This window comes from Acipenser ruthenus, chromosome 5, assembly GCF_902713425.1.
Source record: "Acipenser ruthenus chromosome 5, fAciRut3.2 maternal haplotype, whole genome shotgun sequence".
In the NCBI taxonomy this organism is placed as follows: Eukaryota; Metazoa; Chordata; class Actinopteri; order Acipenseriformes; family Acipenseridae; genus Acipenser; species Acipenser ruthenus.
The window spans coordinates 23232446-23257488 of record NC_081193.1 but is presented as its reverse complement, the minus strand read 5'-3'; the positions used below and the strand labels follow the sequence as shown (position 1 = coordinate 23257488).

Here is a 25043-nt window from a genome sequence, read left to right as displayed (position 1 = left end):
TTTGAATTTGTGTCCATTATTCTGACCCATATTGATTCTGCATTTTTGATTTTTTCTCCCAGATTTAACACCTGGGCTTCAACTATTTTTGATTTATAGCGCTACCCCTCTGCATATTCTGTCCTGTCTGTCTTTCCTATGCAGTGTATACGCACTAATAATATATTCGTCTCCATCACTCGGATAACCAAGTTTCTGTAACACCTATCGCATCGTAGTTACTTGTTAGTGCAGTAGCTTCAAGTTCTAACATTTTGTTTTTGAGACTTAGCATTTAGATAAATACATTTAATGGCTGTCTTACCTGAGTTGTTGCCCTTGTTTTGATGTAGTCTCCCTTCTGTTTTTTTGTTGATTTTCTCCCCCCTTCCTTTCCAGTTTAAATGCTTCTGAACCTCCTTGAGTATTCTTTTTCTGCGTAGATTGGTTCCCTTTTTGTTTAAGTGCAGTCCGTTCCGACTATATAGATAGTCCTTGTTGTAGAATGTGGTCCAATATTCAAGGAAGGTGAAGCCTTCCCATGTGCACCACGATTTCAGCCATGCATTTAGATTTATTTATTTCCAGCTGTCCATATGGTCCTTTGCAAGGTGCCGACAGTATCCCAGAAAATACCACAGTTTTGGTCTTGTCTTTTAATTTCCTTCCTAGCTCTCAGAATTTTTGTTTTGCAGGGATCTTGGTCTGTCTCTTCCAATGTTGTTTGTACCGATGTGGACGACTACTACCGGGTCGTCTCCTGTTCGTTCTAGGAGCCTGTCCATGTTCTCGGTGATGTGCGTGACAAAGGCTCCCAGAAGGCAGCACACTGTTGTTGTAAGGGGGTACAGACTATGCCCTGAACTTGCTGTGTTTCTCAATATGGAGTCCCCTGCAATCATGACCTCCCTTGTTTAATAATTTAATTATATTCACTGTGGTTATGTACCCCCCCCTGCAGCCGTAACTTTATTCAGGCTTGCATTTTTCCTAAAGTTGTGCTGATAGTTTAGCGATCCTTATAATTAGGGATTGTAACAGCAGTTAAGCTACTTTCTACTTGGCTCGTTATTAGTTCCCTTAATGAAGAAGAAAATGCCTTGAGCAGGTTATTCATACATTCCACGTCCTCTCACCAAACGTTTAGAAAAATCTACTTTTTTTCTTCTTCCTTGCAGAACTGAATTATCAGCAAATGTCTGCTAATCCTTTGGGTAATATAGAACAAAGCAGCAAGTAACATTGCAGTACTGAACTTGCTGTGGATTTTTTTTCTTTATCAAATGAATAAGTAATTTTAGCCTGGAGGCATGAGTGAGAGGAGTCCAAGAGGAACAATTGGGAGGGGATCTGAATTCCAGTCCCTATCATTTCTTAACTTGGCACCGCATTAGAGAGAACTGGCTGGCACAAGATAGCATTTCATACTGGCTGTAAGCTGTGGAGGGACCTTGGAGAGTTTCTCTGGAATGCAGAATTCTCGGCCTGCCTCATACTTCAGGTGTAGACTGTAGTAAATGAAGCTTTACCCTAATGTCGTCACGTGGATGTGTGAGCTGTCGAGTTCACTTTTTTTTTTTTCCCCCATAAATTATAAATTATTGTTGTTGCCAATTATTTTTTATTATTTTCTCCCAATTTGTAATGGCCAATTATTTTATTATGGTCAGCTCACCGCTACCACCCCTGCGCTGACTCGGGAGGGCAAAGACGAACACACGCTGTCCTCCGAAGCGTGTGTCGTCAGCCGACCGCTTTTTTTCACACTGCGGACTCACCATGCAGCCACCCAAGAGCTACAGCGTCGGAGGACAACGCAGCTCTCGAGCAGCTTACAGGCAAGCCCGCAGGCGCCCGGCCAGACTACAGGGGTCGCTGGTGCGCGGTGAGCCGAGGACACGCTGGCCGACCTAACCCTCCCTCTCCCCGGGCGGCGCTCGGCCAATTGAGTGCCGCCCCCTGGGAGCTCCCGTCCTCGGTCGGCAAAGGAATAACCTGGACTCGAACTCGCGACGTCCAGACTATAGGGCACATCCTGCACTCTACGCAAGTGCTTTTACTGGATGCGCCACTCAGGAGCCCTTGTTGAGTTCACATTTGATTCAGATGTGGTGAGGGACTGCTGTTGGCATATTCAACACCGTGTGTTTAACAAAAAAAAAAAAGGAATTATCCAGCTGAAGCAACTGGGCAAGTCTCAGGTCTGTGTTTCGTCTTGCTGTTGAAATATATTTATTAGAGGTCGACGGAAGTACCCCTAAACACGGAGAAACACTTGCTGTGTCCCTCCCCCCGATGTATTATATTCAGTGTTATAGAAACTTCTTGGGCAAAATCTAACGATACCCTTCACTTTGACCTATGAGCTAATAAAACTGACATGAGCTCATGTGTCTTTTTAATTTTAAGTACATTTTTAAATGATAAAGACCAAAAGCCTGAGGCTTTGGCTTCATTCTAGGTACTCAATGATTTTCTAGGTTAAGTGTTCTTGAGTATCACACACACACACAAAAAGTCTTTAATTTTATACAGCTTCTGCCACAAAGCTTCATATCTCAGAAGCCATTTTTCTGCAGTATAACAACTGCCTTCTGTGATTTCTCAGTCAAGTTCAATTACCGACTTAAAGTGAATAACTTTTTCACCTCATTTTTATCTCTGGCCATACCGGTATTGCAGAACATATGAGTGCATTTACAGTTGGTACACCGGTTCAAAGGTAATGGAATCCTTGGAAACTGGGTCACGCTGAGCTACAGTTTGTGGATCTGTCTTTCCCTTAGGCAGACAGCAAAGATCTGGCACCCTGCTGCCAGCAAGTATAATTCAGCCTGTTGCAGCCCTTAAGACAATTCAATGTTGAATATAATTCAGTGTTGATGTGGCAGTCTGATATGTTTACATTGACATACACCTAATTTGTAACAGTACTGTATCAAATCAAAGCTGAGTAATTTTCTTGTGTTACTGATTATGTAGCAAGAAATCACAGAAGGATATAATTATGTATAGAGAGAGGATGATAAAATATTGATTTGTGTGGACCGGTTTCTGAGTCCTAAATACATAAATACAGTCAGCAGAGAAAGCTAATATCTTGGTGTATGCCTCAGCGGTATTAGTAAAAGTCAGCATTACATCAACTTGATTATGAGCATGTGGCAAAAGAAAAGAGTTGGAGGAGGAGGAGGAGGAGGAGGAGGGAAGGTTGAGAGAAACGGAACCGGTAAGAAGATGCCAGAAAGGTGTTTGGTACATGTAAACAACATTTTTTTAATAAGAAGTCCATCTGCAAGTATTTTAAGGGTAAACTCATAACAGCAATTTAACTGCCACATCATGCAGCTGCTATTGTACACAGTTAATAATTTTATTTATCTCAGAAAATGTGTCTTTAGCAGTTCACTGCCATGTGGCTAACCATAACGTTGTAAACAGCGTACTATAATTTCCAATCCATTTATGACAGTGATTGAAAGGAAAGGACAGCATCTCAGCAGTGTTCTGACCTCCCATTCTCCTGCTGCTGATTAAGATGTCAGGAAGGCCAGCTCTGTGCACTTTTAGCATGACTGCTGTTCGCTACAAATTCCCTTCGATATAGTCATTTTATTTATTTTTTCTATGCAGTGCAATGTAATGTGTTCCCTTGTCAATAATTAATTCATAAACCTTAATGCTCTCTAAAATATGCTTGTTTTTGCCTGTGCATGCTGAACAAATGCATTTATTGGAATCATTCCATCACATCATTTTTTTTTTTTTAATAAACGATACAGACAGCTCGGAGTCTGCATTACCGCAGGTGCCATTCAACATGAATTTATCACGCACATTTGGACGAACGTGGATCAAAAAAGGGTGTAGCACATATTGCATTTGCATTCCTACATGTTCTGACCTAGTGCAAAACTGAAAGCAATGAAGACAATTTTTGGTATCACAAAGAGATTCCACCTGAATTGGCAGGTATTGAAATGTCGTGGGGGGAGGAGGAAAAAGTGCTTCAGAATAGGTCAACCATCTTCTCTCCATTTATTAGTGTTTAAAGTTCTGGATGATTAAAAGGACAAAGGTAGAAGGGTCTCAGGGTTGACTTGGTACCCACTAATTTGTTGAAGGCAAGCATAATTTTCTTGTCATGTGAAGATCATGGAGTTGAGTTCATTCCTTGTCTGTGGTACTGTGGACTGCATTCAGCGATGGTGAGAACCTACAGAAAAACATTTCTCCCGTTTCAGTGCAGTTAGTTCACCTATTTATACAAGCAGCCTGTGTAGCCAGTGTGGATTAAATTGTCCACATTGGTCATGTGCTTCTCTGTTCTTTTTGTCTTAACTTTTTAAATATGCAGCCCCTTGTCCTTTGTTGCTAGCTGCTGATGCATGCACTTGGAAGAGAGCTTGTTTTACTTGTGTTTACTCCAAACAATCATTGCCACAAAACAAAGGACAAAGGACTAATTTTAAACCCAGTAATGCCTGGTAGTGGATGTGCATTGCTGTTACTAGGAAGATCTCAATGCTTGTTGTTGTACTCCCTAGCAAGGGTTTACAAAAGCTATACAGACATTAACATCCAGGGTTGTTGCTTGAAGTTCAAGCTGTTTAATTTAAACTAAATGATCAAACTGATGCAGTTTAACATTAACATTTCAAAGTAACCAGACCTTGTTCTTATGACTTTATCACTGGCCAGGAATATACTGGAGACTGCTGTACACACGCTCCACTACTGTATCTACCTAAAGCACTTGTTACCATTGCCATGGTTAGTTGATGTTGTGTTTGAGGTTAATTGCCCGAAACCATCTCCTGAAACTCTTCTGTGTTTTTTCTTTGTTTTTTTTTGTGAAGCATGAATGAATTCCTGCTATGAAGGTAAGCATGTGATTTTGTTGCCCCGAGGTGACACAGTTTTTGGTGTATACTATCTGGTATGTGGAAAAGGAGTACCTATAATTTCAAGCCATCCTTAATAAGAGTCCAAAGATCTTGTACTGTATCCTCTGGTAAAGCAATGCAGCAGGTTTATTCTGCCAATGTATCTCCACTTATAAGTTGTTTCTGGATCTCCTTTTTTTATGAACTTCTAGGGATATCATTTTTTACAAACAAGCACACCAAATAAAAGCTTCACACCAATTGTCGTATGATAGAAGTACAAGTTGGTTAAACGGAAACCAAGTCTAAAAATAAGAGTCCTCGCCAATCAGAAGACAGCACATCCCAAGCCAGCTGTATCTGCGGATGTGTCCAGTCTATCAACTTGTCAAACAACTTGCAAAAAAAGGTTTTAGAGCCATTAACAATCTTGCCTTTACTCCGAGACACAGGCCATATGCTAGAGAACGCTTTCGTTTGTTGTAGAGGGTTGTAATGTATTTGGGAGTCTGTCTGAGCGATTGACTGGTGGAAACAATAAGAATGCTGTGTGCGTGGAACGAGTCCATCCTGTAAGGGTCAAGGCCAGTGTGTTAGCTAAATACTGTACATGCATTACTGTGGCCTCAGAAAACAGAGTTGCAAGGTAGGCCAGTGTTGGGCCAGACTTCTACTGTATCTCTTCTGTCAGGTGCCCAGTCAATGCAGGGACAGAATCATGATTAAGAACTAACATTGTATTTTCCTTTATTAAGGTCTCGTTCTTAACCCTTTGCGGTCCATTGTCGGACTTGGTCCGACATTGCAATTATTCCTATCAGGTCCATTGTTGGACCCTGTCCGACATCATTATAAAAACGCAAAAAACGGGTTTTAGTCGTTTTTTCTCCGGAAAAAAAAAGGCGTATCTTATGAATAGTCATACATGGCCCTGGTATCGGATAACGGGGCGGTCATAAGTAAACAAGCTGGCTGATAGCGAGTCCCCGCACAGAGAACACGTACATTTGCAGAGCTTTTTTGAGATGTTATAGTAATAAAATAATGACTTGGATCGCATTATTGAGGAGTTTGGTGGTAAAACGAGTGATCAGGAGATGATTGATCGGTATGTACGACTATTATTAGTATTATTATTATTATTATTATTATTTATTTCTTACATAGGTGAAAGCTATAGCGAATGAAAGGGTGGGGCGGGGCTGGAGATGCCTAGTGAGTGCCTTGTTGATATGCAGGGCCATTTAAACCCGTTTGACTGTGAAAAAAAAATACTTTTAAACAGCGTGTCTAAAATTAACTGCGCGTGTGAAAATAAATTAGACCTGGCGTGCCTGACGCACATTTAATAAATGGACCACAAAGAGTTAAGCCATTAATTACAGTACACTACTGGAGATTCAAAATGCAATAATAGTTTTTAATTAAATTAATTAATTAATTAAACCAAGAACAGATTACTATGGGTTGTGATTTCACTAGCTTGAATCCTTGTATTAAATATGTGGATATAGTTTCCAAATATAAATGTACTTTCATAAGAAACAGAATTAATGTCTTCATCAGTGCTATGTGAACAGGCCATTACCCAAGCATTTGTCTACTTGCCTTATTTTCTTAGAGCTGAATGATACCTTTTTGTTTGTGTATTGTTTTTGTTTTTGAACATTCTGTTTTATAGGATGTCTAAAGTGACTGTTTAGAAACTGTGGGAGGTGAAGCTGTTTATGGAAGGAGACCTGTAATAGACAATAGACCTATTTTAGTCGGTTGTCGTGGGCTGATTACAGTATGTGGGTGAAACACTTTTTGCTTGGTGACTGCCATCTGCACATGCAGGAATGAAAAAAATCCTTTGCCTGTTTGGGGTAGTTCCAGTACTGTGATGAGTCAGTTCTGTTATAACGTAAATATTGTGTATGTATTGTTTAAAGCATTTAAATAGAAGTAAGTTAACTTTTTTTAAGTTTCTAGTAAAACTGAAACTTCTAACACCTACTCGGAAGAGACTGGTGTACACTGCAGTTTGTAAAGCATCCAAATGCTGCTAATTATATCAAGTACTATAGCTCTTGGCTAATACAATACCAGACAAACCAGCAGATAAAAGAATGGGATTCGACAGAAGGCAGCTCTAATAGTTACCCCAGTAAAGCCAGTGAGGATCCCAGAGAAATACGCTGTTTAGGGTCTTTAATTAGAGTAGTAGTTTTAAAGCTTTTCCTTGTTGGGATCCCTTCTGTCTTTACCTCAGGTATATTTGCTTGCTGTAGGCGATGTGCTTGTTTTTTTACCTTCATTTTGAGAACCACTGCATTTGTTTGCTCCCACTTTGTCACTGGGATTTGGCTTTCTCTGCTCACTTCTCACGTTTATGTGGAAATTAATTTAGGTAAAATTTTGGTAGAATATGGTGTAACATTGTAGAAGGGAGATGTATAGGACCCCGAAACATAGTCTTTACCCTGGGTGGGGGAAAAAAATAAATGTTTAAACGAGGAATGAAAAACTACATCTCTGAGTGCCACAGCTATCCAAGAACACTGATCTGATTGACTGGCAATCGGTTAAACTAATAAACCTAGGCCTAGTTCTAATTCCTAATTTTACCAAGCCAGACAGGTATAAAAAGACAGGTTTCAAAGACAATAGATGTCTGTGTGAAGGTAAGGAACTGTGTATAGACGTGAACATGGTGTATGTTAAAACAAAGTGCTTTATATTAAAATCTGTGATTTTGTGAATAATATATTTAAAGCCAGATAAGCATCTTACTTGGGGATCCTATTAAGTTTAGTTTGCACTCCAAAACAGAGGCTAGGATATTTTTTTGTTTTGTATTGTTTGCTAAAAGAAGCTGTGTTTCCACTGGAAAAGGGACACTGCGGAACAGATAAACATGTACAGGTATCGTCCTGTTTGAACCCATCCTTTGTTGTCGAGAGTGCTTTATCCACCAAAGACGGTTAGGAACCCAGAACTGTGTTCAAACTTATACTGTAAATAAAGAAGCTTTGTTTTTTTACATTATTTATAATTGTATAATTAAATTATTTTTAGCAAGCTATATGAAATGCTAAACTGAAGTCGCAAGCCCATTTTCTAAGTTTTAAATGTGTAATACTAATTAACTAATTGATTAAATAATTGTTGTGTAATAAAATGGTAGTGGCTTTTCTGTTGAATTGTTCAGACTGTGGTTTCGTTATTGAAGCCACAGTTTTTTGTGTATTTGTTCATCAGCAATATATCTGCCCTGCACTCCCCTTCACGTCAAAGACACACAGCCACTTTTAGTTAGAAGATTAGTAGAATTAATCAATCAAAGGGTGACCTCACAGAAATGCTTTAAGTTCAATTAAACAATTTAGAACAGGTTTAGGACACAGTTGGAACAAAAACCAGGAGGGACACCGACCCTCCAGGACCAGGATTGGACACCCCTGCCCTACAGGCTCCACTTTTGCCCAACTTTGGGAGAATCTGATGGAGTCCAGACAACCAACCAATTGCCTCTCTACTGCACTGTGGGTTGATATCTGTCCTCTAAATCGCTGCAGGAAGAGCAATTTTTAAAAACAATAAAAAAACAAAAAAAACATAAGTGCTCTGGCTTTTCTGTTCCGTACCACATCACAGATTATTATTGCTGTTTGACAATGTGGGCAATAATCCTTACACTGTCAATGCACTAGAACGGCCATTTTAAAAAGAGTTTTGAAACAGACTTTTAAAGTTAGAAGTTGTCAGGAATTTAACAATGAAAAGAAAAATGACAGGTGCGTTATTTAAACGGAATGTTGGCAACTAATTTCTTCGGCAGTCCTCTTCCTACTCCGAGGGCCATGAAAGGTTAAAGAAGTGGCCTGCTTGGAAGACAAATGCAACGTGTTCTGCAGTCTGAATAGAGAGGATGTAACAGAGGATGTTAGGGATTTAATTAAAGATTCTCTTTCTTGACTTGTCACAGCACGCAGACTTAATTAACAAATTCTGTCCTAAATTGCACCCATAACCATTGTCATTTCAATATGTCAAAAGAAAAAAAAAATAAAGACAAGCTGTGTCAGGGGCTGTGGGGATTTGTACCTGAAAATGAAACTGCTCCCCTGTATGTGTTTCATTTTTCTCTCTCTCCTGTCTACCCACACATTTTTGTCACCAGTGTGACAGCTCTTCAGATTGATTCTAATTTACTGCTGCCCTTCCTGCACCCAATTAAGCCGCATGACAAAAGATTTTTGAAAACAGTAGCGGCTGTGGATTGAAATTTATCCAATGAACACATGGTCCCTGGGGACCTTTTACTGACCCAGCCTCCAACGCCACCCCCGGCATTGATTTTTTTTTTTTTTTTTTTTTTTCAGTTAGGATAGTTTCAGATCCCCTCAATTATTACATTTTCAGGAGGTGGCTCAGAGACCAGCAGCTTTTTGAACATAATGATTTAGGATGTGAAACTGGCACTTAGTTACAGTGAATAAATAAACTTTTATTTAGTACTTTTGTATTATTGCTTATTCGGAAGTTGTTGCACAGAGACCACGACTGGTTGATATCTCTTATTATTTGAAGTAGGCTGGTACTCTAGTATTCTTTGTCTTTGCTCTTAACCCTAAAATTTAGAGCTGTGGTTCCCAACCCTGGTCCTGGGGACTCCCTTTGTCTGCTGGTTTTCATTCTGTTGCTTAACTAGACCCTTAATTGAACCCTGAAATGAAACAGGCTTGTTCTTACTTGCTGTGCCTGGTCCGAACTTGCTTCTCCACTGAAACTGCCATTGTGTAAAACAAACACTGTACTATACAATATCTATTCAGCCGGACTCTCGATAGTCTTGAATAGCATGTATTTGCAGCAGGCATGCCAGCGAGGAGCATTCTGTGTGGTTTTCTATCAATGGCTTTTAAAAATACTGACCCACATGTGTACTATACAGTGTTCGTAAAGCATGAGTGCATCTGGTTTTCAACAGAGCATTCCCTGGACAGCTCCGGATGAGAAAATCGAGTTGGTGAGTTTGGCAGGTTTGGATGTGAGCCAGGGAGAAGTCTGAATTATTTACTTTGCCAGGGTGCAGCTGTGTGCTCATGGTTTCTCTTTCAGAAGTATAATTAGAAGTTAAGCTTAGCCAGCAGATTGTCTGCTTGCTTATTCCCCACCTCTCACTATAATGACCTAAGATAATGGGGTAAGATACCAGTGTCGGAGTGTATTTTTTTATTTTTATTAAGACACATACTTTTTTTTGGTGCTATTTTTAATGGCATGCAACAGGAGCCATTACTGGAAACAACATAACCAGTTGTTATTATCCTCCCCCATACTGTATATGTTCATCATACCGGAAATGCTCTGTCGATCCTTTCTTATCTGCTCGTTAGTTTAACCTTTTTAAATCCACGAACCTGTCTCTGTCAGTGTGTCTCTCAATCAGTAGAAATATCTCCTGTTATCTTCCTGCTGATTAATGAATCGTTGACCTTTGCATCATGTTTTAATGTGTAAATGGATTATGAACCGAAGCTGCCAGAGTTATCTGAAGTGTCAGATTAGTCAAAGGAACAGGTGGGTGGGTGCGACTAATGGTTCTCTATTCCCAACAAAAACGTACAGTGGCATTTTGAAAAAGTGAACATATTAAGCTGCAGTGGGTTGACTCCTGGTGACTTGATCCCAATTTTAGCAAACTGGTAGTTATATATTGGCCATAAATTACAGCCTCTTGCAGCAAGTTCTCTATTGGTATATCATGATGTTATAATTACCATGTCAATGTTTTGTGTGACATTTGAAAATGTCTTCTGTGGCCCTTTTACAGGCCATTTCAAAATAGCCATTGTTAAAATTAGGCTATTGGGATTCTGGTGTTGGACCCCTTCCCTTCAGTCTGTTTTTCTTTAAACAAAAGCATAGGCAATCTGTAGAGTTCAGAGTAATTTTGATAAATGTCAAGTTAAAATATTAAGGGCCACAACATGCTAGTATTTGCATATATACTGCAGAGCTATGTAATGCACTTGATGGAACCCCTGTGCTTAGCCCTATACCATATGTGTTCCTGAATCATTTTATTTCATTTGTTTTGACTCTAGTACCTTCTGTCCGACATGCAGCATAACACAAACACAACGCTCGTTGCTCATCCCCTTGTATGTAAAAACCAAATAGAAACTCAGCAGTTGTTTGAGTGGAGAATGATAGGGCATGTCGAATAACCCCTGAAAAGCATAGGAAAATGTATCTGTACTGTGTATTGGATTACTATAGCCAACTGGTCTGTAGTTTTTTGGAGTTATCGTTCCTCAACCTACTGTTTTTAAAGGTCCGCAGTGTTGAAGGACCATGGTATTGCAGAAAGCAATTCAGAAAAAATAATTAAAAATTGTAACAGCAACAGAAGTCTGGAACACAGGGTCTGGATTTTTATAGAATTTTTTTTTTTTTTTTTAACCTCTTTGTATACCAGGCTGAACCACAGCACTGAATGATTCACTCGGCAAGTTGTTTTGTATCTGGGAAAGTGCGCCTCTGTAGGTGTCAGTGTGTGACAAAAGTGGAGGACACTTCAAACTGCTTTTCAATGCAAGACTGCAGAGCAATTCAAGGGGGTTACATTAGCCGAAAGTGCTCTTATCTATAAATGCTGTGGTGTTTTATGTTGCCAGGTAGTGTATACATCAAACTGACTTTAAAACTACAGTATGAAGACTACAGGTACTGTAACTATACTCGTTCAGTTACCCAGTATTGAAGTAATCCAGATTTTTTATAGTGATTTCATATCCACATTTTTGTGGCTATTCCTTCCATATTTGATCTGGTATTCTGTAAATTTGACCTGGATGCAAACGGTCAAAGGTTTCCAACCATCCTTGAATATCACCAATTGACCTATATAATGTTGAACTCCATCGTGACTGACTTATTTAGAGAGATTCAGAATCAGGACGGCTGGACAGAAAGCATCATTTTAGTATACTGTGTGAGTCTCAAAAAGACCAACACCACAATAAGAATCTGGCATTACAGTACTGGCTATTTCTTTATTCAGACCATTGGATATGTGTATTTTTATTAATTGTCGGCACTAACTAAGATCTGCCATGTATGTTATACCGAGCGGTGTAGTCATGTTTGTGCTGACCGTACAGCCCTATTTTGTCTTCTAGCTGGTGACTGTCAGCTCAATTGACTCTCTTTTTCCATTCTGCCTGCTTTTGTTTCAGGTTATCAATAGCCTTGAAGTCATTTGCCAGGAGCTGCAGAATGTAGAGCTTATAGGATTGAGTTTCATACCAGCTACCGACAGAGAGGGATGCTTGAGCGCTCAGCAACAAGCAGGTGAGAAGCTGTTAATTTCATTCATTTTATTACAAAAAAAAGGTGCAAATATGAACTTTATGCATAGTTCATTGGATATCCTATCTGGCTTGAGGTTTAATTTTTTTTTTTTTTTTTTTTTTTACCTTTGCTGTTAAATGTGTTTTTGCCAGTCTTTGGTGCAAGAAACTGTACTGTTAGATTAATATTTATTAATTTGGCAGGCTGGATGAATGTTCTGTGACTAATAGTCCAATTAAAGCATGGTCTTGGTTTAAAATAAGAATGTTTCGCAACCACCTGCTATAATCAAGAAGCATATAAACTTTTATATTACTTTGCAAGCATTGGAAAGCATTTGCCCTGTTCACATGCTGTGATCCAGTGATTTTATTAAGCACTGTTCTTGTGTCCTGCTGAATGCACAATGTACTGCCAAACAGCAGGTTACTAAGTTTGTACAGTAGCTACCCTAGTTTAATAACTGTGTATTATATTTAATCCAGAATAATTTAGCCTGTCATCAGAATCTTAAAAATCAAATATAATATGCATTTTACTTAATTCAACTTGACATTTTTCTTGGTACCAAGCAACAAAATTCAATTTGTAGGTCTGAAGCCTGCAATTATGGGCTGATGCACACTATTATACATTACAGGGTTAGGTAATGTATCCCTGAGGTTTGTGTTCCAGACTGTCTGACCAGGAGGTTTAATTACTGAAATCTGAACTCGCAGTAAAAACTGACAAGTCATTTTCCTTGCATGAATGTTAGTATATACGTAATTAACTTTTAAAACCTTATTCTGAATCTCCAATACTTTGACAAGTATCGCTTGGCTTTCTGTTGTCAGTAAGTTGCATAGACTGAAGCCTTCAAGCTCCGTCTCTGTAGTACACTGACTTGGATTAGGCAAACCTCATCTTCAATGCTGCTGTCTCTAATTTGAGTTTAATTTTATACTAATAATCTGACTGGGAATGTATTTCCTGAATGATTTTGCTACTTTATTATAAATAGTGTTACATTGTTGTGTACATAAGTCACTGATAAAATTTATGATGAACAACCATTCCTGACACCTAAATGTGACGTTTTATAGTATTTTGTTCAGAGAAAAGTGCTGAAGAGATCCTTCAACACATTAGCCTCCTGCTATGGTAAGTTTTATAGAAGACCTAAATCCAGGACACAAGCCCCTGCCTTTTAGATGACCTTGAAATTTATTACAGCAGCACCGTGATGATTCATGCATTAGAGAGAATGGACAGGTGGAAGGTGTGTGTGTGTGTGTGTGTGTGTGTGTGTGCGCAGAGGCTGAAACAAAGGGCCATTGAGCAAGAACCTCCACCAGTTGTTGATTATATATATATATATATATATAATATATATATATATATATATATATATATATATATATATATATATATAAAAAAAACAGGGTGGTTACTCAGCATGGTTGTGTGAGGATAACATGTGTTATGCTTTTACATCCACAAGCAGGAGTCACTGACAGTATTTGTTTATGTTGGAGGTGTTCAGACAAGGCCACTGGAGCAGTACCTGCATCTGTATTAGCAAGCATCAAGTACAATCAGCAAGTGCCAGGCACTATAATCCACATCCACAGAGTTTAACAAAGCTTGGCACTTCTTTAAACCTGTGACACAATCTTATGACTACTGTGTATTTTCTTTCCCTTTGGGGCAGGGCGGGTGGATACAAAAAACAAGTTAACAAAATCTCCTGATTGTTTATCAAAGGCTTGAGGAAGAAGAAACTGCTGACTGTCTTATTGCTGGAGGGGCTTCTTATACTGAATTCATTAGTCAACCTAGGTTAACTCAAAATACAAAACAGAAAATAATTGATTGCATAACTCCACACTCTTGTTTCACGTGACTGACCTCTGACTGGAAACTGATCGTTTGTTCATTTATTCACAACTGCCAAGTGCAGCTGGTTACAGTATCGGTGCACAATGAATGAAAAGCGAAAAATGAGTTGATAATTTAACCTCTTGTTTGATTTAATAATTACATTCCAGTAACGCGCTACAGTGAGGATGCATAGATGCAACAATCAAGCGATATTCTTCAAAATAAATTCACTGTCTGAATAAGGATGCTGGCACAAGCTTTTCAAAAAGCAGGCGTGAAAATACTGCCAAGAAACAAATTCAAATTAAAAAAACCTACTCTACCATCAACAGACTACAACAAACCACGGAAGAGAGAGAAGTAAGTGCAAATGTAAACAAGCTTCTTTTTTTTACATTGTGAAGCCAATATAAATGAAGCACAAGACCAACCTTTCTGATTCAAGATGCAAGATGCTAAAACATCTGAACCGGTAACATCGCTTTCATTTCTGTGCTCCATCTACTGCATTTGTTTATAACAGTGAATGTTCTGGTGTGACGTCACGCCCGCGGGCTGTTCCGGGTAGAGGTCTCAAAGGTACACAACATAAATTAAATCTATGGTTGCAAAGAGATTTGTCTCTGAAAGGTCGGATTTTGCTTACTAAGGGTGAAGGTATTTCTAGGCTGACTTATGCAGCTCTTTCACTGGATGTATCAAAAGACACCAGTAGTATGGTTGATAGAATCTTATTTAACTTTATCTGGAAGAACAAAACTCATTATATTAGAAAATCAGTAATAATGAACAATCATGAATCTGGAGGACTTAACTTTCTTGATTTTTCTACCTTAAACAATACCTTTAAAATAAATTGGATTAAACAGTTTATTAAAAATCCATCTTCAACTTGGAACTTTATTCCTGCATATATTTTTAATAATCTTGGTGGTCTAAGCTTTCTATTAATGTGTAATTACAATATTGAAAAAATTCCCATCAAGTTATCAAATTTTCATAAACAGATGCTTCTTTCTTGGTCTTTAATTTATAAACATAACTTTTCTCCACACAAATATTTCATTTGGAATAATAAAGATATTTGCTATAAGCATAAGTCCTTATTTTCCCCCAATTGGTTTAATAATGGCATCATATTAGATACTCAGTTATTTAAATGTAATGGTAATCTTCTTAACTATACAGAATTCTTGTCCACCTTTAAATTACCTATTACAGCAAAGGAGTTTGCCATAGAGGAGTGATCACTTTACTGAAAAATGATTTGAAAGTATTATCTTGCCCTCTACCTTCCATAGACCCTTGTGAAACTTTTATTGGAAAATATTGTTTAATAGATCATTCTAAAAATAATAAGCGTATAAGATCTCTTTTCCAAAATGATCTAGTATCCATCCCTTACGTTATTTCATATTGGGACAGGTTTATTGAAGGTATTGACTGGAAAAAAGTTTGGATTTTATGCAACAAGTACTTATTAACTAACAAAGTTAAAGAAGTTTCTTATAAAATAATACATAAATGTTATCCTGTTAAAAACTATTTAAATAAACTGAAACACGGTATCGACCTGAGCTGCTCATTCTGTAAGGACTCCACTGAAACAATGTTGCATTTATTTTGGAATTGCAGATACTCCAGATTTGTTTGGAAAGATTTAATTACTTTCACCAACAATAATATTAAAAAAAGAAAAAAACCTTATATTTCATATTGGTAATGTACTCTTTGGTTTCACTAACTATAAGACCAGTGAAAATAATGAGTATTACATTATAAATTTGATTATTCTAATGGCCAAATTTCATATTCACAAGTGTAAATTCTCTAATCAGAAACCTTTCTTTTTTCTTTTTGTAAAAGAAATGGAACAGTACATTAAGGTTATTAAGATGTCCAATAATAAAAAAGCTTTGAAGACACTTCATGTATGTAACCTATTTAATATTTTTTTGTAATTGTATAAAGCCCACCCCCTGGCTTCCATTATAATATGTTACTATTCTGTTTTTGTTTTTTGTTTTTTTCTACTTTCTGTACATTTTCTTTGTTTATTTCAATAAAAATGTTTAAAAAAAAAAAAAAAGGTCTCGAAGGTTTTTGAAAACGGTCTAACAACAAATTTGCCTTTTTTTCCCACTTTATAAGTAACAAAGTGAATTAAACTTTCAGACATGTATGGAAAGTTTAGCTGCATTCAACAATGACTTTATGTCCTTGCACCCCACCTTTAACCCTTTGCTGCTGACGTGCTCTAATTGCGATACTATGATGTCGATTACAAAATGCAGCAATCTTTTTTTTTTTTTTTTTTTTTAAACTGAGTCATAGCCATGACTACGGTGAATGCCTCCATGTAATTAGTTTAAGGCTGGGGGTGGGTGGGACATTATATATTCTTTTTAACTACAATGATGATTAACTTGCATCCTCCATTACAGCCGAGTTCAGTTGGGGTACTCACACATTTGAAACGTCTGTATCTCCCCTTCTACACGCCCTAAAGTGCTGATCTATAACTTATCCGAAAGCTAAGAATTGGCAATAATCGCTTTTTTATTTTAGGTTTTATTTAAAAAAAAAAAAAAAAACTTTTATATACACTTTTAAAAAAAAAAAAACTTCCGGAACGGTGTGTGTGTTTGATTGTGTGCAGGGCAGGAGATGGAGATTAAGACAAACTAAGCTACTGTACAGACATCTGAGATCCCGCTTTTTATTTTATTTTATTTTATTACTGTTTCTTTCATTATATTTGTTTTTATTTTATTTTTTATCCTGTTTTGAAAATGTTTCTCCAGACAGAGGCGGAACTAATGTAAACGAGTTAAATTATATAACTTGGGTGTAACTTCAGTATTATAGTTATATTATTAGGGTACTTACCCTATGTTTTCTTCATTTCTGTGTGTGTAAATGGATGGATAATTATTTAGATGTAGTTATTACTTTTATTATCATTTAGCTATTTGTGAATAATAATAAAAAACACAACATTTTATGTGATTTTATAAAGCCATTTTCTATTGCATTTGTTTGTTAGTAATCATACTTTCTGAAAGATTTGGCAAATTTCCAGCTGTCGCGTCGTGTCTGTGATCGCTTCCAGTGTGCACGGTGTTTCGCAGCACATTTGTCGTGTCGCCCCAGTAAAAATCACGTTGCGTCTGTGTGAAAGCCTGAATGCGTGAGTCTCACGCCCAGTGCGTAAGACTTGACATATCTGAATGTGGCACACAGAATGACTGACAGGACTGTAATAATCCACACAGTTTAATAAAAGTTAGTAAACCTAATTTTATTTATTTATTTATTTATTTCATTATCTAGCTTTATAAATATACAAGAAAAAATCTTGTCTGGCTCCCAAATAACAATAATAAAATCTTAACTTTTCTTAAATATTTAATGGAGCACAACTCGCAAAATAACTCTGACATTAATTTCTGTATGAGGCAGAGAGCGCCCTGGGATTGACTAAGACTGTTGTGAAATCTGAAGAAAAATCTAAAGCTATAGGTCTATTTTGAATTGTGGCTAGATATATATATGAAAAATACAAAAAATTGACATACAATGCCAGGTGATCAATTCTTTTATATTCAGACTGGAGCTATTAAAAAAACAATCTGGAAAACATTTTGAAATGATTACACTGTTTGATTGCGTATGAGTGTCATGCCTCCTAAAAAAACCAAAAAAAACAAATTTACCTTTTTAAAAGAAATAAATGTGCCCTATGTTACTTTTTTTTTTTTTTAACGGCACTGTCTTAATTTTCCAACAAAAAAATTTCAACTGAGGTGGTGCTCTTGGTGTTTACTCATCATTTTTATACCAATGAATGAATGACGATGACACTTTAAAATAACTAAAGAATATATATTGTAATATGGTGCAGGGTTGGGATAATTATTGGTTGTGATAGACAGGTGGTAAGATGCAAAACACCAGACACGGAGAGATTGTAAAATGATTTCAAACAGCACGGTGTCTGTATATTTAATTATTTCCACAGTTTTATAGCCTTCCAATAAGGCAGCAGATTATACTTCTTTTTAAATGACAAGAAAATAAAACAAAACGAAAATAATCTTTAACTTGTATAATTAACCAAAACAAACAATCATTGGCAGTCTCGTGGTTCAGGTTCAGAAAAAGGGTTGTTTTACCGGGTTCGGGTACTCATTCAGTCCAATAGTCCAATCCACTACTCGAGCTCCAATTCCGTTCCAAAGTTGTCGCCAAGTAATCCTTTTTGTTTGTTTGTTTCTTTGTCCTTTTTTCTTTCTCTCGCTCACTCGCTGTACGACTGCCATCCTCCAAGTCCTTTTCTCCTCCACTACACGCAAGTTTAATCTTGGGTCGATTTTCCTCTTGCGGCCGCGCCCAGGGAGGTTGGCTACAGTTCCATGGACCTTAAACTTCTTAATAATATTTGCAACTGTTGTCACAGTAACATCAAGCTGCTTGGAGATGGTCTTGTAGCCTTTACCTTTACCATGCTTGTCTATTATTTTCTTTCTGATCTCCTCAGACAACTCTCTCCTTTGCTTTCTCTGGTCCATTTTCAGTGTGGTGCACACAATGATACCAAACAGCACAGTGACTACTTTTCTCCATTTAAATAGGCTGAATGACTGATTTACAAGATTGGAGACATGTGTGATACTAATTAAAGAAACTAATTAGTTTGAAATATCACTATAATCCAATTATTTATTATCTTTTCTAAGGGGTACCAACAAATGTGTCCAGGCCATTTTAGAATATCTTTTTAGAATAAGCAATGATTCATCTCTTTTCACAGCTTCTTTGCTTTTGACATACCAAAGGCATGCAAGTATACATGATAAAATAGCTTTTAATTTCATCACTTTTCAGGAGGAATGAAGCATTATTTCAATGAGCTGTAAGGGTACCAACAAATTTGAGCATGTCTGTGTGTGTATGTGTGTGTGTGTATATATATATATATATATATATATATATATATATATATATATATATATATATATATATATATATAATGTATATGTGTTTGTTTGTTTCAGAGCTCCTTTGTGGAAAACCAGTGAATGAAGACATAGCTGTGTGATCATCAGTTTCAGGTAGGGTACTGTACTTCTTTTTTTCTTAAAGCAAACTTAACATGTTGTAATGTGTTTTTCTAAGAATAGTCTCTATCACCACAACAGGTTTTGCAAAGGGCTTGGCGCTTTCAATAGTATGATTTGATTATTTTTTTTATTATGACAAGAATTGTTAACAAGGATGTGTTCACAAGGGACTGTTGCCTTGTCGCCTAATTGATGAAAGAGGCTCTCTATTCTCATCACTGCTGTGATCAACTTTTTATCAGCATTGGTAGTCTGCCTTTATTTAACTTTGACTATTTATTTATTTATTTATTTATTTATTTATTTATTTTAAGTAGTAATTGGCTGTATGTTGTTGAATCAGTTTGGCATCTTTTGATGTTTTGATCAAAGCTCAAACAACTTTCCCCTTGCGCAGTGCACTTAAACAAACAAAATGTCCTCATTAAATACACTGGGCTTATTTCACGATGCAAGCTGTCGACGGATTCACAACCCACACACGTGTACCTTTATTATGACTTGACAACATATAAAAGGTACATTTTTAATTGGCTGGAATTATTATACATATTTTTTGCATATAGTACGTGTACAATGTAGAAATATATATAAAAAACAATTTTTTCTTCTCAATGACCTGCATCTTAAATTCGAGTATGTTGACGTGTGTATTAAAATCGTCAACAAAAGACATAATTTCACCAAGTGCACAAACTGACTGCCCGAGAAAAGACGAGCATAAACATTACTGTCCCATGTCGATTTCAGTCATGGAGATTAGATAAAGGAGCATTCAGAACAGAAAATAGGAGGCACTTTTTTACACAGAGAATTGTGAGGGTCTGGAACCAACTCCCCAGTAATGTTGTTGAAGCTGACACCCTGGGATCCTTCAAGAAGCTGCAAATATTCACAAATAATAAAAAATAAAAATACAAAAAATGATTTTAGATTTATTTTTTCTAGCTAAATTATTCTATTTGCATGCCTTTTTCAACTTTATTCCTTTTTCATTTGTTTTTGTTTTCAGTAAACTCAATTATTAAGGTGACGCTATTTTTTTCAGTGCAAACAAATCAATTATATTCCAGAGACTGAGCTCAGCAAAATCAAATTACGTATTTTTCAAGAATGCAGTTTTAGAAATGTATTTCTACAGTGCTTAAAAAACGTAGAACACGGTTTAAAGTAGTAAAGAGAAAGGCTTGTTAAAAGCCAAATAATTACTTGTTGACCATGTTGACATGTATTTATTCTTCAGAAAACTTAATGCAAAAGCTTGGTCTGTGATGGTTAGAGTTGGGTTTGTGTGGGCGTGTGTTTACGCTACAACCTAACTCACATCCAATTTCTTATTCTCACTATGATTGGCTGCAAAGACAACAGGGCTAACCAGTGATTGGATGATGATTTGTTGGGTGGGTTTTTATTGTGCACCGTTTCCTAGTAACTGTAATATTGTAAAACCTTGTTTTATGGAACCGCCTTGTCCTATATCACTCTAAGGGGGTGGTATTTCTGAAAAGCTGCCTTCAATGTGCATGGTCTCCTATAAAGTAAATAGTGTCGGGTTAACTTAACAAGATGTGTGGTTGCCCTGATGATTTGTAATATTGAATTCACAACCACTTCATGTTGGGAGTCAATGCTGGGATTTCAGCATGTGGGTTAAATTTATAGTATCTGTCACTTAATCTGTTTTACTGAACATGTTAATGTTCATGTAGGCACCAGTACATGTTGTCAGACACACACACACATTTATAAAAATATATGTAGGTGTAAACAAATGGGATGACAAGGAGAGTCTGGCGTGAAGGCAATGCACTGTGTTTCACTGGTAATCTAGCTGAGACTCTGCTTGTTTATTGTGAAGCCCTGAACGTCAGTGGCTTGAAGTAGAGTAGAATAGCACAGCATGGTTGAGTAGGCGTCTTAGGCCTAGGGTTTGGCTAAATTTACAGCCTTCCCTGGGGGCTGGTCAATTATAGACAGCCATGCATGCCGTCACAAGTCGGGTGCATGGCCATGACTGTGGCCTAAGGCATCTCAGAAATGTGTTTATTTTGTAGATTTAAATAGCTCAGCTGTCCGTGTTTAATTTGGCTTATCTCTGAAATAGTGTGTGTTTGTGTACAAGTCAGGTTTCCACAGTTTTCAATGGACAGGTCTGGGTGGGGTTGGGGGGGGGGGGGGCAGTCAGAATGGTCGTTTTCCAATTTATACTAAGTGATTGCATGATTTCATTCACTACAAAAGATATACAACTTGTATGTAATGAAAGAACTGTCATAGCGCATATCTAGTAAAATGGAAGACAGCTATGCAAAACTGTGACGCATGCATACTTTAACATAGCATTACTGTATTGTATGTATTGATAGGTCTTTCCACTCAGATGTCCCAAATCCATTAACAGACGGGCTGCAGCAAATTGATTTCCAGCAGCAAACTGCAACACACTAGTATTTTCCATTGTAACTAAAACAAGATCTGTTATAAAAATAGCTCTGCTCTGTTACCGTATATTTCATCTTGTGACACAGGAAGCAGTTTTACGATCAATGGGTCTAAAGCTTTAGGTTGCGAGCCATAGGCTCTTTAAGCCCATTGATGCATACCTTTAAATTGGATCTGTTGACTTGTGGGAATCCACTGACCAAAAAAGTGTATTTGTAGTGTTTCCTAAACTTAACTACATGCAAACAAGCATGCAAATTGGTTAAACATCCCTTTGCTTTTATATGCATCGATTGCTTGTCTGAAGGCTCCCCTGTATTTAGCTTTCACTTACCTAGTTTTACCCTAGATAGACAAGGGCTTATTAAATAAGATATATTTGTTAATTGCAGAGGCAAACACTCAATAAAATGCTTGAAGTTGGTGAAAAGGGTGACGTATTGCATTTTAAAGCTTTTAAAGCTGGGAAGAGCGAGAGGTTGAGTCTGACAAATTGCTTGATCTAGGAGAGAATTGACATTCCCCTCATTTTAACTGGCTTTCACATTCTGAATTGTTATTGGCAGTGGGGCTGTTTCAGTCAGTGAGTCGGTGTCTCTCTCTCCTCTCTGTCTCCTCTCTCTCTCTCTCTCTCTCTCTCTCTCTCTCTCTCCTTTGAAGGCATACTTGCTATTTCCATCAGAACACATTAATTGACATATGTTTGATGGTTATTTGTAACAGCAGCTCTTCACTTCTGCGCACCATACAGTACAGACAGCTGCTATTGCTACTACCACTGCTGCTGATCACATCGCAGCATATTGATTTGGACAGGACTTTTTCAGTGGCAGGGCATATATTTCCCCCCCTATAAGCACCAGGGTCAGGGAATAGCGTGCTGCTTCTGATGCTTTTCTCTCGGTCCCGGTAGGTTGCAGTGTGGGACCAAAGGACAGCGTCTGAGGATGACTAGCGCAGCTCCCGTGAGGAAGCCCTACCGCAAGGCACCGCCTCAGCACCGAGAGATCCGGCATGACCTGCCGGTGTTCAGAGACGAGCTGGACGGGGCAATGGCCATGCCGACAGCAGAGCCGTGCCAGGTAACTGACCACCAAAATAATTTTTCCCTGTGTTTCAGCGCATGCGATTTGGGGACCCTGAGCTCACCAGGACAGACAGCTCTGATATTCTCAATGCCTCTTGGTCCCTGGCTTCGGATAGTGATAAGGATGTGTCCAGACTCTCAAGCCTGGATCTGACTATCCTGCCCACGCCTAGCCTTTTCAGCTAGATTGGTCCCCTGCAGAATGATCTCTCCCTGGACAGGTCCTGGGTGCTGAACCGCTTCAAGAGCAGTAGTGAGGACATGCTGGTGTTTTCAGGGAATGAGGTTCTGGTGTCGGATGTGTTCAAGGGGGTCCCAAGATCAGGAGTCTTGGGAGTCACACGGTAACTTTGTGGTCCAGCCACCCCCGAAAGGGATCTTCAAGCAGCCCAACATGCTAGGGGTTCAGCCTGAGAACCTACAGAAGTCAAGATCGGTAGAAGTGCTAGACCAAAACAGCATCCAAAACCCCTCCCCCAAAACCATCCACAAGGAAGGGAGCAAAAAGGGTTTGATCAAGCCAAGCCACCAGTAAGGCAAGCAGGGGCAACTACTATCTCCTCAACAACCCAGGGATGGAAGCATACAGTGCTGGAGGAGAAGGTAAAGATTTCGCAGTTCCTGGATGAGATCATCTACAGGGTCCTATGTCCTGCCAATCTGCAGTCACTTGGGGCACAAAAACAGGAGAGCCTACCCCACTCACACATCAGCTACGAATCCTCCTCTTCTTCCTCCTCCTCCTCCTACTCCTTGACAACAGCAGCTTCTGCCGCCAGAGGTTAGGAAAAGTCCTCAGACTGACGGGAGGGCAGACAGGAGCCCCAGCGTGATAGGGAAGAGGGAAGAGATGAAGTACCAGACAAGGGACAGCTTAGAAAGGAGCCAGAGAGAGAGGGATGCTGACTCCAGGTCGCGGAACAAACCCACAGCAGCACAGATGTATAGCTCGGAGACCAACCTGGGTCCTGAACAGCAGGAGATGGAAGATGCCAGACTGAGGTTAGGGGAGATGGAGGGCAGCAGGCGGCCACTGGGTGGGGGAGAGGGAAGTAGGGGAGACAAGGAGGAGATATTCCGATGGATATAGCACCTTCACACTGGGGCAAGCTCAAAGGAAGTGGTGGATGGGTCTCTCAACTTTGAAAACTTTCCCTCGTCTTCACTTTTTAGATGTTGATAAATTAACAGCAGAAACACCATCTACCTCTTTTTCTAGTCTTACTCCAAGCAAGGTATGTGATTGGAAATGTCCTGTACTCAGCCAATATATATTATCTTTGTGGATTTGTTTTTTACCCTGGTGCTAAAACTTTTAGACAAAGCTAACGTTATTACTTACAAATTTGAAATTTAGCATCCATTTTCTTGCACTAACATTGCAAATATATATTATCATAACCAGGTATGGAGGTGCCTTAATAATCCTCACTAAGACAGATTTTAAAGGGATATTTAAACAAAAGCAGTAAGAGTATTTTAAGAATGAGTTGTAATTACATTTATATACATTTTTTTCAATTGTATGCATTTTGTTTGACATGCACAGTTGCATGAGACAATTAAAATAAAAGGAAAATGCAACACCAAATCCAATATTTTTAACATTTACAACGGAGAACTTGATCCCTAACTAGAGTAATAACTCTCTTGCTCGTGACGAGACCTTAAATCTTCATGCTGTTTTATATTCTGTTTCTTACATTTTTTTTTGTCTGTTACATTTCTGGACCAAGGCCAGCAACTCTGGTTCACATTGTCACACCCCGTGGCCAGAATACCATAGCAATGAAACTATGAAAGGGATTTCAATGGTAATTTGGCAAAGAAAGAAATGTAGAGTAAAACCAAGTCATGGGCAGCAGCTAATTTTAGTTTTCCTCTCTTGTCAGGAATCCCTTTCCGATACGGACAGGATCAAGTAAGTTTGGATGTTTTCTTACTGTTTTTCATGCAAGTTACCATGATGCATGTGTTTGTGTGTGTTTCTGAAGCAGAACTATAAATCTCTATTGGGCATTCCAATCAAGGCCAATTATACTGTGACACTGCTTTTATGGTAGGAAGTGTATCAAAAACCAGTAGTTCAAGCTGTGAGTTGTTAGGTTTCTTAAAGAGCCGATATTTGCCAAACCATTTTATTAACATGCTAATACATGTGGTTTACTAGCAGAGCAGTTGCTTTAATGGATGTGGCTTTACAAGACACACCTTATAACTTAATAGAAAAATACACAGGGCAGGATTCCACTCTTTTGTTTCTCTTTAATCCTTGTTTCATGCTTTTAACAGCGGAGATGGTAGAATGTGTAGTGCACT

General features: G+C 38.2%; 1 protein-coding gene across 3 annotated transcripts in view; it reads left to right on the top strand.

Annotated features, from left to right (window-relative positions):
- LOC117402967 (tight junction-associated protein 1-like) overlaps positions 1-25043 on the top strand; it is an 84277-nt gene that overhangs the window by 20508 nt on the left and 38726 nt on the right. For all 3 annotated transcript variants that reach the window (XR_004663485.2, XM_059023844.1, XM_034004708.3), the window contains exons 2-5: positions 12095-12209; positions 19130-19186; positions 22551-22719; positions 24617-24645. Coding sequence is in view for 2 of the 3 variants with exons in the window: in XM_059023844.1 (XP_058879827.1) it covers positions 22585-22719; positions 24617-24645 (164 nt within the window). In the remaining variant the exon portion in view is untranslated. The remainder of the gene's footprint in view (positions 1-12094; positions 12210-19129; positions 19187-22550; positions 22720-24616; positions 24646-25043) is intronic.